The 18,943-nt window shown below is 45.6% G+C and overlaps 1 protein-coding gene across 1 annotated transcript; it reads left to right on the forward strand.

Annotated features, from left to right (window-relative positions):
• The first annotated feature begins 815 nt into the window (after positions 1-815).
• On the forward strand, positions 816-11,304 carry KLHL42 (kelch like family member 42). The gene is made up of 4 exons (XM_083440836.1): positions 816-2,240; positions 2,728-4,043; positions 8,438-8,631; positions 10,729-11,304. Exons 2-4 carry the CDS (start codon positions 3,232-3,234, stop codon positions 11,172-11,174), a joined length of 1,452 nt encoding a protein of 483 aa, XP_083296962.1. The 5' UTR covers positions 816-2,240; positions 2,728-3,231; the 3' UTR covers positions 11,175-11,304.
• The last annotated feature ends 7,639 nt before the right edge of the window (positions 11,305-18,943 follow it).

An 18,943-nucleotide genomic window follows, 5' to 3' on the forward strand; every position in this document is an offset into this window, starting at 1 on the left:
CTCCCTACCTGCCTGAGCAGACAATAGCAGAATGACTCTCCTTTGAGAGCCAGTGCCTGGCTGTTAACCCCTTTCCTGCCAAAGACACAGAAACCATGTCAACCTGATACTGGCCAATTAAGGCCATATATTGACCCAATGTATTGGTTCTTTGTTCCTGAGGTCTGGCAGACAGAGAACCCTTTACCTTCTTTCAGTCTGGCTTCAGGTCAAACCAGAACCGACAGGGCCATAGTGGGGGTGAGGGGTGAGCAAGAAGGGGCTCAACTTTTTCCTTTGGGAATATTTTCCCTGATGAAAATCTCATATAAAGCTCCTGTTTCCCTCAGCAGGTAACGTATGTATATGCACAGGCTTTTGTTTCCATAATCAATAAGAGAATTCACAATCCTGATCTGAATTCTCTCTGCCCCCTGCATGCGTTAGAAAAGCAGAGATGCAGCCTCGCATCTCCACATCCGCGTGGGACTTCAGGCTTCAAGTACCAAGGATGCAGTGGCAATGCTGATATTCAAAGACCTGATCATACAGAAACGGGGCCCCTCAGTTTAAAGGGATTTACTTCCAACTAAATGTGCATGCCTAGTTGTGTGGGTTGGGCTTCAGAATTCAGAAGAATTCTGCTGTTACACCCAGATTTTGCTTGTGTGCTTCCCACAGGCTTCTGGTTGGGCCCTGTGAGAAGATGGGCACAGGGTCTGATTCAGCAGTGCTCTTCTTAGGCATCATTTTGTATTATGTATACACATAATTTAATTGTCTTTAAAAGTTTTGCTGATTTATCTGTGTTTCATTGATAATTTTATTATGTACACCACTTAGAGAATATTTTGATTAAGAGATTTATACAGTTTTCTATATAAAATAAATGATCTAATTTTTGTATACAGTGGTACCTTGGGTTACATACGCTTCAGGTTACAGACGCTTCAGGTTACAGACGCTTCAGGTTACAGACTCCGCTAACCCAGAAATAGTACCTCGGGTTAGGAACTTTGCTTCAGGATGAGAACAGAAATCGCGCTGCGGCGCAGCGGGAGGCCCCATTAGCTAAAGTGGTGCTTCAGGTTAAGAACAGTTTCAGGTTAAGAACGAACCTCCGGAAAGAATTAAGTTCTTAACCCGATGTACCACTGCATTATGTTTTTCTAGACAAAGGGGCATTATTGACACAGGGCATAATTAGGTTAAGAAACTAGTCACCACAAGCTACACTGAACCTCCATGTCCCATGGCAGTCTATGCCTGAACAGTACATGTTTCCAGAAGCCACTGTCTTATTGTTGGACTGGATGAACTTGGCCTGATCAAGCAGTGTAATTGTGAACTAAGGTTATTCTGTAAACTACAACCCATCTTGGCAACGTAATAGCATATTGCAGAGAGGGCAGAGAGAACCGTGATATGCAATAAGACACCATTCTGTGCTTCACAGAACAAAAAGCCCTCACACTGCATGACCTTAATGGAATGAGCCCATACAGAAGAAGTTTTCTAACCACCTGACCCTGGTTTTAGACTGCTAGGGAGCCCTCTTCACCTGAGGCAGGCACAAAGAAATTCCATTCTGCAGCCTTTTACTTGCTACACCAAACAGATTGAATGTCACGGCCACAATCTGGGAACACATCCTGCCTTTCTGTGCCTTGGTGAGCGCGGAGCTCCTTGATCCGTGCAGAATACCTACTGTGAAAAGAAGTTGGCTGGGCTTTTGCCCCCTGGAAATACCTGAGAATAGACCTGCAAACATTTTGAACGGCCGTAACAAAAGACAAATATTGAGTAAGGCACAGATAGGTCAAGTGCTGTGTAACAAATAAAAGCATAATTGTGGCCACGCGTGTAGAAAACCTAAGGCATGCACCAAATGGCATTCTTAAAGGTAAAGTCCATTAGGTCCAGTCGCAGACGACTCTGGGGTTGCGGCACTCATCTCGTTTTATTGGCCGAGGGAGCCGGCGTAAAGCTTCCGGGTCATGTGGCCAGCATGACTAAGCCGCCTCTGGCGAACCAGAGCAGCGCACAGAAACGCTGTTTACCTTCCCGCCAGAGCGGTACCTATTTATCTACTTGCGTTTGATGTGCTTTCAAACTGCTAGGTGGGCAGGAGCAGGGACCGAGAAACGGGAGCTCACCCCGTCGCAGGGATTGGAACTGCCAACCTTCTGATCGGCAAGTCCTAGGCTCTGTGGTTTAACCCAGAGCGCCACCTGCACTTACTGTGTTCTGTCAAAAGTACAGTGGTGCCTCGCAAGACGAAAAGAATCCGTTCCGCGAGTCTCTTCATCTTGCGGGTTTTTTTGTCTTGCGAAGCAAGCGCATTAGCGGATTAGCGCTATTAGCGGTTTAGCGGCTATTAGCGGCTTAAGGGATTAGCGGATTAGCTGCTAAAAGGCTATTAGCGGCTATTAAAGGTTTAAGGGATTAGCGGATTAGCTGCTAAAAGGCTATTAGCGGCTTAGATCAGCTGATAAGCGGCTTAGATCAGCTGTTAAGCGGCTTAGCGATCAGCTGTTAAGCAGCTTAGCGAACAGCTGTTAAGCGGCTTAGGGGCTTGGGAAAAAGGGGGGGAGGGGAAAAAAAACCCAGGAATCGCAAGACATTTTCGTCTTGAGAAGCAAGCCCATAGCAAATTCGTTTTGCGAAGCACCTCCAAAACGGAAAACCCTTTCGTCTAGCGGGTTTTCCGTCTTGCGAGGCATTCGTCTTGCGGGGCACCACTGTAAGTCAAATTGGGCTGCCCAATGATTGAAGAATTTTACCTTCTTTTTAACCAATCTGCCAAGTAAATTTAAGTTAGCGAAGTTTGGTTTCTGTGAGGCTTCATGTTCACATCTTTCCTCCTGACCCCGGCTCGGTTTAATGTGATTTACTCCCAAGATTCAGGTGACAGGCTCACAATGTGCTACATCTTATGAAAAATGGTGCAGTTAATGCACATACCATATTTTGGTGTGATATTTTAATGCTTAGGCAAGCTAATGCTTCTAGTGCACCCCTAGAGCTGGCGCATTTGCCCCTTGCTGAGCTCCCTGCCCTGGGTCAGGAGGCACAGGCGCCGCCGCTCTCCCCCTCGGCAGGCTCCGCGGGCTCTTCCTTCCTCCCTGGAGACTCCGGCCTTTCGCAGCCGGCAGCCCGGACGGGGAGCCCGGCAGCGGCGAGGCGGCGCGCGGGCGACGGGGGCGGAGGGCCGAGGGAGGCGGAGCGCGGCGGCCCTGTCCCGGGCCGGCGATGGCGGAGGGCGGCGAGGCGGAGGCGGAGGAGGCGGCGGCGGTGGTGCAGATCCGGCTGGGCGAGCGCTGCTTCCCGGTGGGCCGGAGGCAGCTGCGGGAGCAGAGCGACTACTTCGGCGCGCTCTTCCGCTCGGGGATGCGCGAGGCGGCGGCGGAGGTGCAGGAGCTGCGCGGGGGGCTGCGCGCGCGCGGCCTGGAGCTGGTGCTGGACTTCATCCGCACGTCCCGCCTGGCCGGCCTGGAGCGCGAGGGCGAGGGCGAGGCGGCGGCGCTGGAGGCGCTGGTGGAGGCCGCCTGCTACCTGCAGGTGACCCCGCTGCTGCGCCGGCTGCCCGCGCAGGTGGCGCTGCCCAACTGCCTGCAGCTGCACCAGCTGGCGCAGGTCTACGGGCTGCCGGAGCTGCAGGCCGCCTGCGTGGCCTTCATGGCGGCGCGCTTCCACCAGGTGCTCCGCAGGCCCGAGGCCCGGCGCCTGCTGCCCGCCGCCCTGAGGCAGCAGCTGCGGGAAAGGCGCGCGGGGGGCGCGGCCGCCCTGCTGGCGCTGGGCCCCTTCGGCGGAGCCTGGCCCCAGGAAGGCGGCGCGCCGGGCTCCGTGCGCAGGTACGACGAGGCGGCCGGCCGCTGGCTCCCGCTGCCCGCCCGCCCGCCTCCGGAGCTGGCCAACGTGCGCGGCTACGGCGCGGCCGTGCTGGACAACTACCTGTTCCTGGTGGGCGGCCACCGGCTCGGCAGCCAGGAGATCTCGGCCGCGCACTGCTACAACCCCTGCCTGAACGAGTGGAGCCCCGTGGCCTCGATGAACCAGAAAAGGTAACGCCCGAGATGCTCCAAGGAACTTCTTGCTTTTTCAGCTTGGAATAAATGGAAGCATTTTTCCGTGTGAGGTGTGGAAAAGCCAAGCTGGTTTGAATAGCAAACTGGTTAAGTGTGGTCTTGAGATCAGGTTTGCAGAAGACACAAAACTGGAGAGACAACTAGCGCCTCAGAAGACAGGAATGCTGTTCTTAAAGGAATGGAAACCTAGGCCAACAAACTCAAATTCAGCAGAGATGCATGCCATGTTACACATGCACACACACAATAACCACATATCTGTAGGATGGTGGACACCTGACTTTGCAGGATACACATGGAAATGTTCTTTGTTGTAGCAAAAAAAAGAAAAAGAAAGACCTTGCAATTTTAGGCTACATAAATAGAACCAGTTTCCAAGTAATGAGAAGTAATAGTTCCAACATACTCTGCAGCAGTGGACCACATCTGGAGTTCAGTATCCAGTGCTGGGTACCACATTTTAAATCAGACACATTAGGTTGGGTTTAGAGGATGGCATTAAAGACAATGGCCTAGTATGGAAGCTTGTTTAACCTAAAGACTGAGGTGGGGTGGGGGACATGACAGCACTCTTCAGACACCTGAAGGGTTGGAACAATTGTGCAACAGAAGCCATTGCTGTGGTTGTTCAAGCAGAGGCTAGAGCTCTGGCTCTGGATTTCCTGTATCCCATCCAGCTCTGATTCTAATCAAACTGTCAACTTCCTGGGCGGTTTAGTGGGGGCAGCAGGCTGTGTGCAGCGACACCTGTGGAACTTCTCATGTGTCTGGACAACCTAATCTCAGAAAACACATTTCAGCCACTGTGGAGGGACAGGAGCAAATTAGAGACATGTTACTCAAGCCAGCTGCTGGGAAGAGGAAATAATTAGGATCCTGTCCCAGGTGAAGCAAATAATTACTAAATTGTCATTTTCAGTCTTAAGTTGTGTATATTTAGAATAACAGCCATAGAAAGGCGATTTCTGCTCAGTTGCATCCTTTGCGTTCTTGGCAGTATAGCTTGAGTGGTGTATTCCTTTGTCTTTGGTTTATGGTCAATGAGAGTAGCCTGCAAGATTTCGGCCCATGACATACAGGGTTTTTTGTATTCACTGCACTTAAGATTCACACTTGCTATGGGAAGCTTCTCACAAGCCTTAGATCAGGATGGGCCCCTCTGTCTGGCCCTTGGGATTATGCCTAGCCTTGCTACCAGCCCTGACCCACATCCTTTCCAAGTGTTTTTTGTCTCTCTGGGCTGCATCCTTGAATTGTGGTAGCCTTTGCTCTGCCCACTTTTGTCTCTGGCCCCACCCATTACTTGCATGCAGCCTCTGGAAGGTTGCCCTTGTGGGAATATGGCACTTGGGCTGGATAAAAAAGTCTTTCCTGCCCTTGTCTTGGAGGAAGGGTGTGTGCCATTTGTCTCTCACATAGGGGAATTGTTTCCTGTGTCTCTTTGGTGCTCCAAATGTATTAGAGTGCAACCAATGTGAAGGGTTCTTTTACCCATTCTTATTGTTGGTCCACTTCTAGTGGTTTGATAAGGGACAAATTCATTAAGCCTAAAGATTTGCGAAACTGGTGGCTCACCTTGCCTTCCATTGGTTTTACTCTACTGAACAGAGGAATGCTGCTTCCATCATGCCCTGATTGTGGACCTCCACTGTCGGGCTCCAGCTGTAGCCTCTGAAGACCTCCATTGGTGAGAAAGGCAGGTGGAAAACGGCAAATACTACATTTTTAATTTCCCCAACAGAAATAAGCCTCTCACCTTACTGAACCTACGAGCTGCACATCTGCATGTCATGTCTACCACCTGCAAACTATTTTTTTTTTTTAAAAAAAATCTCCTTTGACTGTGGTTTTTCTATTAGCCTCATATTATTTTAGTCTAAATCTCTTGAATTTAAACAAAACGAGGCAGGTTTGCTGGTGCCCATTTGAAGTCACGGCTGTTTGCTCACATTTTGTAACATGGCTAGCTCAGATGCTTTCAGCAGGGAAATTGTATTGGTGGGTGGAAATGTACAGGGTGACCTAATTGCAAATGTCAGCAAAGTCAGGCTTCAAAACTATCGACCCTTTTCTCTCCATGTGACACCCACCCACCTGACAAGCTGCAAATATGCATCCTGCTTTTCAGAGTCACATTGCTGCTGAAAGAACAAATATTCTGTATGGAATGAAAGTCACTTTTTATAAAACTCTTGCTTACATTTGAACCACCTTCAGTGATTGATAACTCAGATAATTAACAGTATGTGGAGAGAGTCTGAAACTGTGCTCTCCCCCCTCACATCCCTTACCAACCCTGCCCTCACACACTAGAGTGGTTGCGGGGGGGGGGGGGGAGAGATGACCATTTTTGGTTCCAAAGGCCAACACTGCTCCAGTTCCCAGCAGGGATGAACTATACATGGAAAGTAGCAGCAATTGGAGCATCTCCCACATAACTTTGGGCTTTCAAAGTTATCTCTGGTATGTGAGGAAACCAGGCTGAAACAGATGCTGTGACACTGAACTGATTTTTTGGGTCCTTTTCATTGGAATTTGATTTTCACTACTTTCTGTTCTCCCTGCCAATGGCAGCCCTGCCCTGGACAACAATCGTCACCCTTCTCCAGTCACATTAATGTGAGATTACCAAAAAAACCCCACCCATTTTGGAAGAATATGGAAGCTATACAGCAGTTGACTGTAGGTGTTGCCCTGTTAAGATTTCACCCCATTTCACCAGGCCTACAATTTCTTTCTTCTTCCCTTTGCTTCAGAAATTCCTGGGGAAATGCCCTGTTTGTTTGTATCATGATCCCTTGCTTGCCTTGGCTTATTCTAAGCTTCAGCTTTTTTGATACTGTCCCCCCACCAACAAGCCTGCTCTCAGTGAATTGTCCTCTTTCATTTATTACAGAAGTCCATTTTATTTTCAGCTCCTCGCTATGCCTTTTTGCAGCCCCGCCAGCTTTTCCTTGTAAGCACATCCAGCCATGGGTTCCTGCCTAGTAATTCTAAACTCTGTGAGGTACACATCTGACTATGCTTTGGCTTTCCATAAGATCATATATTCCAGCCTTACATGGTCACATCCTCCCAGAGTTCCTGCCCCATTAAAGAACTGTCTTACTGGTTAAGATCAACTCATGGTCCCCTTGTTCCTTCTGAAAGAGGAAGTTGTCAGGACTGTTAGGGAGCCCATACTTAGAACTGATGGTGGGGTGAAGGTTCCCCAGGACTGCTCATCTTTCCTTCCCTGAACAGCTCTCATTTCTTTCAGGAAGATAGCACCCACCTCTTCTCCTTGAGATGGTGGCCTATAGTAGACTTCAATCACAACGTGTGTCGTGTTTTTAATATATGTTGTGAACTGTTCTGAGATCTATGGGCAGTATACAAATTTAATAAGTAAACAAAATAAATAGTTTATCTCCACTACCAGTAATTTTTACCTGGCTGCTCTCCACAAGGCTATGGGGTTTGTTCCCACTTGTATTTCTATGCAGGTGTACACTGCTTCTTTTGGAATGTAATTCCTAATAAACTTCTTGTTTCTTAACAAAGGTTATTTTCAACATTTTTTCTCATTTAATTATATATCATCTCCCAGAAAGCTTTTATTACCTTACAAGTCCACCACAAATGATAAAAGGTACCTTCTTTTTCTTTACATTTCCAGCAGGTATTTGTACTTGTTTTATACATTTTTGCCAGCTTAGTAGAGGTCAAATATCACCGGTACATCATTTTCATATAATTTTCTTTCAGTGTACAGCATGCTATAAATTTCTAATCTGTTTTCCATAGCATTTCCCATCTGCCATCTGGATGTTATGTCCCAAATCTATAATGTCAATTATATTTCTTATATTATCCTCCATCTGGTGGCCTGGCAAGAAACCTGCCTGATGTTGATGGATTAAATTGACTAAGAAACCCTTCATTCGGTTGGCTAGTATGTTGGCAAATAGTTTATCATCATTGTTTAATAGCCTGTAATTTTAAACTAAAAGTGGGTCGGTATCCTGCTTCAGAATCAGTGTAATATAGGCCTCTTTCCAGGACTCTGGATACCTCCCCAGTCCCTAATATCTCATTCATTAATTCTTTAAGTGGTTGTACCAGAAAGTCCTGAAGTTTTTATTACTTTGCTGATAGTCCATCTGGCCCTGGCGTTTTAACTATTTTAGCTTGTTTAATTTCCTCTAGCGATGCGGGTGGTGCTGTGGTCTAAACCACTGAGCCTAGGGCTTGCCAATCAGGTTGGCAGTTCGAATCCCCGCAACGGGGTGAGCTCCTGTAGCTCGGTCCCAGCTCCTGCCAACCTAGCAGTTCAAAAGCACGTCAAAGTATAATTCAATGATTTAACTCTCCAACTGTTTTATCTGTAGGTCTAATTTCAAGTTGTTGGCTGTTAGTGGGAAGTTGTATGCCGTTGGTGGACAATTCCTCTCCAATGTTGAGTGTTACAGCCCAGAACACGACTGGTGGAACTTGGCAGCATCCTTACCAACCCCTCTTGCAGAATTCTCCGCGTGTGAGTGCCAGGGCAAGATCTACGTCATGGGAGGCTACACTACAAGAGGTAAGACAAGTACTAGAAAAGAATAGTGTTATTTTAACACTTGTATGCTCTTTGGCATGTTCAATACAGTCATACCTCGGGTTACAAACACTGCAGGTTGCGCGTCTTCGGGTTGCGAACTGCGCCGAATTGGGAAGTACCGGAACGGGTTACTTCCGGGTTTCAGCGCATGCGCAGAAGCACAAAATGATGTCATGCGCGTGCGCAGACGCAGCACTTCAGGTTGCGAAAACTGCGGGTTGCAAACGTGCCTCTCACATGTATCACGTTCACAACCCGAGGTATGACTGTATTCAATTTAATAAGCAGTGTTTTTTAATAGCAATGTTTGTGGTTGGTTTTAAATACAGTGGTACCTCAGGTTAAGTACTTAATTCGTTCCGGAGGTCCGTACTTAACCTGAAACTGTTCTTAACCTGAAGCACCACTTTAGCTAATGGGGCCTCCTGCTGCTGCCGTGCAGCCAGAGCACGATTTCTGTTCTCGTCCTGAAGCAAAGTTCTTAACCTGAAGCACTATTTCTGGGTTAGCAGAGTCTGTCACCTGAAGCGTATGTAACCTGAAGTGTATGTAACCCGAGGTACTACTGCACCTTATTTTAGTATTACAATATAAGTCAAACAGCTGTTACTTAAGCGATAAACACACACTGAAAGGTTATAAAACAACAACAACCCTTTGTTTTCACCATCTTGAGTGTGACTTTGACAGGACATTTAAGAAAAATTGCAAGAGAATTAGTGTTGACTGATATTAAGCGTGTGGTGTATTGTGAGGTTGAAAACCTGTTGATCTTTTTTTTTCTTTAAACATTGTATTGATATTATGAAGTGAGTCTCTGAAAAGGACTTGATCTCTTGTCTTCTGAAGCCTTCAGACTGTTTGACTTGCTTATGAAAGGTACAAGGGTGGCAACGGGATTTTCTGAGACCAGTACACTGAATATGTGATTGGGCCCTTCAACTCACATGGAAAAGATGACATGAATTTGCATAAAACCATAGAGTTGGAAGGAACCCCAAGGGTCATCCAGTGCAATGCAGGAATCTCAGCTAAAGCATCCATGACAGGTGGCCCTCCAACCTCTGCTTAAAAACCTCTAAGGAAGGAGAGTCCACAACCTCCCAAGGGAGACCATTCTACCTGTCAAATAACTCTTACTGTCAGAAAGTTTTTTCCAAATGCTTAGTAGGAACCTCATTTCTAATAACTTGAAGCCTTGAGTTCTACTCTGCAGAGCAGGAGAAAACAATCACGCTCCCTCTTCCATGTAGCAGCCCTTTAGATGTCTGAAGATGGCTATCATATCTCCTCTCAGTCTCCTCTTTTCCAGGCTAAACATACATAGCTCCTTCAAGCGCTTTTTGTCATATGCTGTGGAGGGCCCAAAAATAAAATGTCTGACAGACAGAATGTGAACAGGTGAAATATTTCCCGTAGTCATATTTCTATACTAGAAAAGCTTTAACCTGGATTTATGCCTGCTGCACAGCTTTTAAAGGCAGAAGAACCCTGCTTTCCGCCAATGCCTGTCCAAGCTGAGATTGCAGTCTTTTATAACTTACCTGGGAGAAAGTCCCATTAAATACAAACAGACTTACATCTGAGTAGACATATATCCCATTGTACTGTAAATTAACTCTACAGTGAATTCATAATGAGAACCTGGTCTCAGGAGACACATCTAAGCCTCTTTGCAAAGTTTTCACATTTTGCACAGTAATTTTGGTTGGGTGGGTTGAATTATTTAACGTCCACTCACACTTGTGTGGTGTGCTTGTGTATTTGCATAGTATACCGTAAATTCTAGGGAGTACCTGATATCAGATGAACCCACTGCAGGAAAGACGCATCCTGGTTGCTAGGGCAAAAGGAAGACAAAACTATGGATATTGTAGGGAGTAGAAAATGAGAGAGAAGCAGGAAAAGTGTGCAGCAATAGCCTACTTTGCAGAGGACAGTAATCAAGCTTTCTCCACATTTTTGAAAAAGAAAACTGACCTGAAATCAGACCTTTTAACCACCAGGTGTTGTAGGTCCCAGTGTACAAATACGTTGAATTTAAGTTTTCTGTATTTAATATCTTCTCTGTTGCAGACCGGAACTTGAATATCTTCCAGTACTGTCCCAGCTCTGACAACTGGACAACCTTTGAAACATGTGACATCCATATCCGCAAGCAGCAGATGCTGTCAGTGGAGGAAACTATCTATATTGTTGGAGGCTGCATCCACGAACTGGGATCAAAAAAAAAATCTAGCCAGAATGAGGACATGTTAACAGTACAGTCTTATAACACTGCCACCAGAGAATGGCTCTACCTCAAAGAAAACACGTCAAAATCTGGACTTAATTTGACTTGTACACTACACAACGATGGGATCTATATACTGACCAGAGATGTATCATTGTCAACAAGCTTGGAGCACAGAGTTTTTCTAAAGTACAATATATTTTCAGACAGTTGGGAATCTGTTAGGCACTTCCCAACCTTTGGACAAAACATGTTGGTCTGTTCTATGTATTTGCCAAATCTGATGTGAATGTAAACTGCAATTTTATTTTCCGCATAAAATTCATTAATTGTTGAATAAGAAATTTATTTATCCTAGTTACCATCTTTTCCAAATGGAACACAAGTTGTTTATATCCAATAAATAGTTATAAAAATTATTTTATTGGCCACTGTTGGTATATATAATGCTTTAGAAGAAAAAGGTGATGTTTGCTGCAAGAAGTCTACAGTTGTAATTACGTGCCACGTATGAGCAAGACAAAAATGGTGGTGAGGTAATGGGTAAACATCCCCACAAGTTCCATTTATTTTAATCTTTGCTTCAGCTGAGGATCTAAAGGGTTGAGATGATGGATTTGCGAAATGGTGCAGGGCCTTAGCAACAGGTAGGGCCAAAATGTTTCACTTCTGGATACCACCTGCCTATTCAAGCTAGGAGATGTAGACTTGGGGAAGTTTGCAAATCAGCTCAGAGATAGTCTCACCCAGTGTCAGGGACTGGACTGAACAGAGGAATGGGAAATGAGCCCTGGGTCTGATTGGCTCCTCTAAGAAGAGGAGGGGGGAAGTTTGCGCCCCCCCCCCCCATTTCCAGCAGTTTCAGAAGGAGAAGGAGACAGGACTGCTCCACAGCTGCATGAAGAAGTGGCCTAGCTACGAGACAGTGGAGGGTGGGGGGAGTTAGCAGCCAGCAGAAACCTCCCTGGAGAGTATGGAAGATCCTCCTTCACCAGGGGCTTGTAGATACCTGCGCATTCAAGAACAAAGGGTTCAAAGGAGTATGACTCCTGGGACTTCCCATAGATTTTCAGGATGTTGTTGGGGAATGAAGAAGAGAGGCTCAGAGCAGCCAAAATCTATGTGTGGAGACATGGATCTTTTGTCTTGCAACCAGATGACTGAATAAAAAGCCATAAAATACAGACTGTTTATTTTTTTTGCCTCTGAGGCTACCGGGGGAGGAGATAATCTACGCCTGACACCAAGGTAAGTAGGCATAGTTACATCTTTCTGGTGAAAACTAATCAAACTTGGGACATTCATGTCTCTTTTCAAACAAAACAATGCCACACAGGCTATAGTCCATCACTAGACATTCTTTTGATGGACATAGTGTTTGCCATTGTGTTTATCCTCTTCAGATGGAAATAAAACTTCTCACTCGACTTCAGTCATCCAAGACCAAAATGAGATCCAGAGTAATGTATATTTGTACTGATAACTGAGTATTATATCCACTTTTCCCTTGAAGATTTATTCCCTGTGGTCAAGATCAGCAGTCAGTCCTGAAATAACAACATTTTATAGTCATTTTTGGTCTATGTCTCAATAAGGTGTGCCAAGATTATGCTTTCACTTGGAAGGGATGTCTACATGCCACATAACGGTGAGCTGTATTTATTGTGTACAGCAAAGATTGTTTTGAAAGATACATTTGAATGTCCCAAGTTTGATGGGTAGTTTCTACCATAAAGATGCAATTAAAAAATTGTACTCATGAGTAGTCCAATTGATTTTAGTGAGGTTTATCTGCACCATCTGGGCTGTTTGAAAAGACTGTCTCATGGTTGATTTGGAAGTGAAATATTTTTGCACTGTAGTTTTTTTAGCTGGGTTCTGGAGAAACCACCCACTTTGGAAAGTATGAGCAGCAAGGGAGAATCAAGGGTAGAGTAATGGAAGATGGCAGGAGACCTCAGGGTGGCTTAGAGCTGGTGGAGCCAGAAGTCATGAGGATGGGATGGGAGAAGGGCATGGTTTTGGCAACTGAAGTTTCGACTGAGAGGTGTGACAAGACCAATGAAAAATATGGGCTCTGTTTTACATATGATACCAGACTACTGAACCTAGGGCTTGCCGATCAGAAGGTCGGCGGTTCGAATCCCCATGATGGGGTGAGCTCCCGTTGTTCAGTCCCAGCTCCTGCCAACCTAGCAGTTCGAAAGCACAAAGTGCAAGTAGATCAATAGGTCCCGCTCTGGCGGGAAGGTAAACGGCGTTTCTGTGCCCTGCTCTAGTTCGCCAGAAGTGGCTTAGTCCTGCTGGCCACATGACCCGGAAAAACTGCGGACAAACGTCGGCTCCCTTGACCAGTAGAGCGAAATGAGTGCCACAACCTCAGAGTCGTTCGTGACTGGACTTAACCGTCAGGGGTCCTTTACCTTTTCATCCTTATATAATGCACAGGCTAGAGGTTTTCTGTACCATTTCAATGACTTCTGCAAAATTCCCTCTCCTACTACATTATATGGAAAGGCCTGCTAAAGCTCATAAAATTCTGTGCCATCTTTGTAGGGCTTTGATATGAAAGGTTGCATATAAAGATTGGAATACATAAATGAACTAGGACTAAATCAGGTTAAGTGAGGAGGGAGATGCTTCAGTGGGAAGGTGTCATGAACACGTCTGCCCAAGGTATAGGAGCACAGCATCAGAGCAGCTCGCATTCCCTGCAGACAGCTGGAAGCAGTCGTATATCAACTCAACTCCCCCTCTTCCCAGCAAGGAATGGAATGCAGAGGAGCAAAGGGCGGGCTGGAGAGAAGCCAACTCTCCGAAGAAGCACAGGCAGGCGGAGAAAGCAGGAGGGGGAGCCCTGGCTCACCGGAAGAGGAGTCATTTAACCACATGAGTCCCAGGAGTAGACAAATGAGAAAGATATTAGACAGGAAACAAAACAAGAAACATAAAGGTCATAGGTTCTGCATATTCTGTGGCCGCAGGAAACATTCTCCAGAAGGGTCAACTGACTCATGAGTCATCTGAAGAAGTGTGCATGCACACGAAAGCTCATACCAATAACAAACTTAGTTGGTCTCTAAGGTGCTACTGGAAAGATTTTTTTTATTTTTGTTTTGTGAGACATGGATGCTCGGTTAGAGCATCTGAGGCTAATTGTTTGGTTTGCAATAAACCTTCAAGCTAATTACGACTTGCGCCCCGTGTTATCGAGATGGCAGCCTGGGCTCCAGAAAGAAGGGTACCTCAGAAATATTGTGCATGCATTCATCTTACAGGATAGTAAATATTGCTGGGTGGCCACTCCTATGGGCTTGTCTGGGGCCAAATTGATGTGCTTGTGATAGATCTATGCATTTTTGACACAAGCACAGGTTTAATCACATGCTCAGTTTGTGAACTCCTTTTGCTTATAGCAAGCAGAAAGGGCTACACTCGCTCCTCAGTCCATCCACCCAGCCATGTTTCTTCTTGCTTGACTTGGGAGAAAAGCAGGGGGAGGCTACAAGACATGCAGAGTTCCTGGGGGGGGGGGAGGTTGTTTGCACTCTGGAATTGGACTGCGACCCTACTCTTCCTTTATACAGACCCAGCACACTTTGCTGCCTCTACTCCTCGTGTTATGACCCACCTTGGATCATAACCATAACCCACTAATGGGTCCTGAACCACAAGTTGAAGACCAGTGATTTGGACCAATGTAGTTTAATGTTAAGGTGGCTAATCAACGAATAAAAGCAAAACCCCTTTAATATCCCTAAGAGTGAGCTGGTGAATCACTGGTTCAAGCATCACCTCAGCCATGAAATTGCAAGCCACTCTTTCAGCCTCTGCCCCCTTATGTGGATAATACAAAAATCTCACTTAGGGCGTCACAACTAAAATAACTTCCAAATGTGCCAAAGCCCTATGGAGGTACCTGAGTAAAGCTGAGAATGCATTACCTTCACCCACCCCAGAACTACAGCTGCTGCTTGCTGGAACAGTCTGGGGCTCTTGTGTAAGCTGCAATGCATGACTTAAAGCTATAGAAACAAATTATATTATGCTAATATCGAAAATGTTCAGGAAAGGGGGTGGTAGTCTGAGATGGCTGTTAAATTCATAGAGGGAATCTTTGTTCCCACTTCCCTTTCTCCCACCTATGCAGTCCTCCCACCTTATTCTTTTGTAAGGCACCCTACTAATTAAATCATCTTGCAGGCATGACAAGGCACTTGATGAAATGCTGCTTAGTGATGGAAGCTGTTCCAAACCTATGTGGAAAGAGAATAAAAGATGTCCTGTATTGAAGGGCAAGCATACTTGTACTCAAACGCAGGATGGCTCAGGTAAGGCTGCCCTTCCCAAGAGGCAAGGTGAGGTGGCCGCCTTGAGCAGCAGGATCCCCAGGGGCAGCAGATTCAGTCTCCAGGGAACACAACACATGCAGATCTTTATTCCCCCCTTGTTCCTGACGCAGCTCTTCCTTCCCCCTTTTTCTTATGTAGATTCAATCCCCCCTTCCCTGCTGTCCCCCACCATTTTGTGGTTCACCTCAGGTGCCAAAAGGTATTAAGCTGGCCCTAGTCTCAGGTAGGAGATGCTACAGGTTTCTTTTGCATGAATAGCATGTGCTCTACCACAAAATTATGACCACTCCATAGTGGCCCTCCTTCAGATTTGTGATTGCTAATTACAATATTCATAAGGGTTTATCGGCTCTGAAAATGGTGGTCCAAGACCAGAAGCCTCTTTTGCCATACAACTTGATTCCGTGCCCTCCTCAAGATCCCCAGACCCTCAAATAATTTTGGCAGCATCTAAAGGAAAGAATCTCATCATTATGGAGTATATTGGCTGCGACACTGCCAGGGCATTGCATTAAATACCCTATTTTTCGCCCTATAGGGCGCACCGGCCCATAGGGCGCACTTATTTTTTTGGGGGGGGGGATAAAGAAAAAAACATTATTCCCCCCCCCCCCGAGCCCCAAAGAGCAAAGAAGGATCCCGCTAGCTGTCCTGGCTTCGTTTTTAGCTTCGGGGCTGGGGGTCCGGGAGTGAAGGCGAGGTTGCGCTCAACCTCGCCATCGCTCCTGGAGCTTGCAGGGCTGAGGGCGGGGCCCCGACCCCAGAAGGGTCCGGGAGCGATGGCGAGGTTGCGCAACCTCGCCATCGCTCCCGGAGCCTGCTTGCGGGGCTGGGGACGGGGGAAGCCCGAGCTTCCCCTGACCTCAGCCCCCAGAACGGGCCCAGGAGCGATGGCGAGGTTGCGCAACCTCACCATCGCTCCAGGAGCTTGCGGACATTTGCGCGAAGCACGGGGCGCGCTCCGGAGTGCACCCTGTGCTTCGGGCTGCAGGTGGCTGCCCGCAAGACTTGCAAGCCCGGCGGGCTCTCTCGCCGGGCTCCGAAGGCTTGCGGATAGCTTCCTGAAGCGTGGAGAGTGAGAGGGGTCGGTGCGCACCAATGCCTCTCGCTCTCCAGGCTTCAGCGAAAGCCTGCATTCGCTCCATAGGGCGCACATACATTTTCCCTTCATTTTTGGAGGGGGAAAAGTGTGTCCTATAGGGCGAAAAATACGGTAGTTAAAAATAAATGAAACACTATGGTGGGTCTGATTTTCACTTAAAACTTCTGAATGCCATTATCCTCTTTTGTAAAACAATGTCACCCAAGTTAAAATTTGTGTAGGTCCACTGAGAACCAGATAAAATGATGAGACAAGTCGCATATGGTCTGCAGACCATCAGTTGGTCAACTTTTTGTTTTTTAAAGATTATGCTTGATTTGATAAACATTTGCTTTTCTAACTGAACACCATTGGCAGTATATTGTACAGTATGGCAGTGAGTAATTCACAGAGTAGTGGGGGTTCAAATTTTTTTAAATCTTTTTTTATACCTTTAAGGATTTCAGGTGGGGATAGGACAGAACATTAATAAATGCTTATTTAGTTTAAAACCAGACTTTAATTGTGGGAGTAGCACAAGAGAGTGTGTGGCACAGCATGTAATTAAGAGCCCACCACATTTTACATTCTTGGATATATGTAAACAGCAATTAATCATTCCCAACACCCCTGGTGAGATACACATATAGTGTATGCCGTACTATTCCCTAGGGCAGCTCTTTAAAAGTCTGCTATGGTGTGCCAGCTTAAGGTACATTTATAAAAGCATGCTCATAAGGAACCAAATTGTGTCAAAAGGAGAGTTTATGGTGCTTGCAATTTCAGCGATGGCCAAAGGGTGCCTCCCAACACTCGCAGTAAACGTAGGAAGAGGCTGAAGGAAACCCTCACAGTAAGGAAACTTCAGTGTTTTCAGATGACCTGTTTATTGAGCATTCATAAGAACATAAGAAAAGCCCAGACTGATCAGGCAGAAAGCCCATGTTGTTCAGCACTCTGTTCTCACGGTGGCCAACCAGATGCCCACACAAAGTCTGCAAGCCTTTCCCCAGCCATTGGTATTCAGCTGTATGCTGCCTCTGACAGCGGAGGTAGAACACAGCTGTTATAGGAGCAGCCATTGATGCATAGAGGTAAATACATAATTTTATTTGTACGCTGCCTTTCCATAGCTCAAACCATGCTCAAGGCAGCTTACAGCAGCAAAGCCAGACACCTTCATCTGTCCCAGCTGCAATAAAGCATCTGTCTCCCATTGTGGCCTCTCCAACCACAGCAGGTGCTATAACTCCAATGGTTTAACTTTCCACTATCTCTCAAGATGCACAGATGCCAACAACATATTCATACATAATTTTATTTCTTTGTTGTTGCCTTTCCATAGCTCAAACCATGCTCAAGGCAGCTTACAACATGAAAAAAAATAATTGCATAATTACAAACATAAAGTAATAAACAGTAACTGAAACATTAAAAGTACACAACCAATTAAACAATTTCCACATAAATCAGAATAAGATCTAAAATAGAGAGACAAAAATTAATATTGACAACACCCCAAAGCCCTTAAGCAATCCCCCAGCCCAAGAGTCTGTTCAGCAGCCTTAGCTTTTGCAGCTGGAGTCAGTCCAGGCCCTACCAAGTCTTCTGGACTCACAGCCATTGACAGTATTATCCTTCATAAATGTTATATACCGTATTTTGTATTCTCACTTTGTGTTTTTATGCTGTGAACTGTACTGTGATCTTTGGGTGAGGGGCGGTATACAAATTTAATAAATTTAATAAATCAAATAAAGGTAGCTTCATTGTGTATGCTTCTTTAATAGTGATGTGAGGCGTTGCAATTTGAGAGTTTGCACATACTTAGTTAAGCATTTCAAATATCATTTCTTCTCCTCTTATATCCTACCATCTTGTGCTTTAAAGAATCATAGAATTGCCTCTCTGTGACTCCATAAAAGAATATATGGATGGAGCCCATCTGGAGTGATTGCAACAAAACATACCTTTTTATTGCTAATATAAAAAGAGAAGTGATTTAAGTATTGAGACTTTTCAAGTACTGCACAATAATAATTCTGTTTACGCTTCAAGACACCTTGATACCAAATTGTTGTTATATTTATTTATAATATAAAGGTGCGTATTTGTTTTAATTACATGAGTCTGCTGTTTTAGTAGTTTTACGATTGAACCATGGAAGGAAATGACAATTACAATTACACTTGCTATAAATTATATATATAAGATTCCCACCACCACCGGTTTCTAAGAGCCTCTGCTTCTAAGCACCAGCACTGTTTAAAGCTCTGTTTCCCAAGTGCAACAAATCCACTTTTTAAAAAAGAAATGGAATTTTGCAGTTCAGAAAGAAAAAGACATTCGGAAGTTAGAATGACTGAATGCTTAACAGGAAGATGCGAGAAAATCAGAATGAGTGCTGATTATTGTATAACCTGTGAACAAATTTAATCTAACCTCTGCATAAGCTTTGTGCAAGCAAATCAGGATGAAAGCTCAATAAATAGGTCATCTGGAGAAGCCCTACAAACAACATTCATTGGAACATTACAGCGTTGGTGGTTTGGCTTTCTAGTCTGCAGCTTGAGAAAGTGGAGCTCTGTTTAGACCAAATTTGCTATTAATAGAAACAGCAGGCAT

The sequence above is a fragment of the Podarcis tiliguerta genome (genome assembly GCF_965153285.1).
Source record: "Podarcis tiliguerta genome assembly, chromosome: 5".
NCBI classification, from domain to species: domain Eukaryota; kingdom Metazoa; phylum Chordata; class Lepidosauria; order Squamata; family Lacertidae; genus Podarcis; species Podarcis tiliguerta.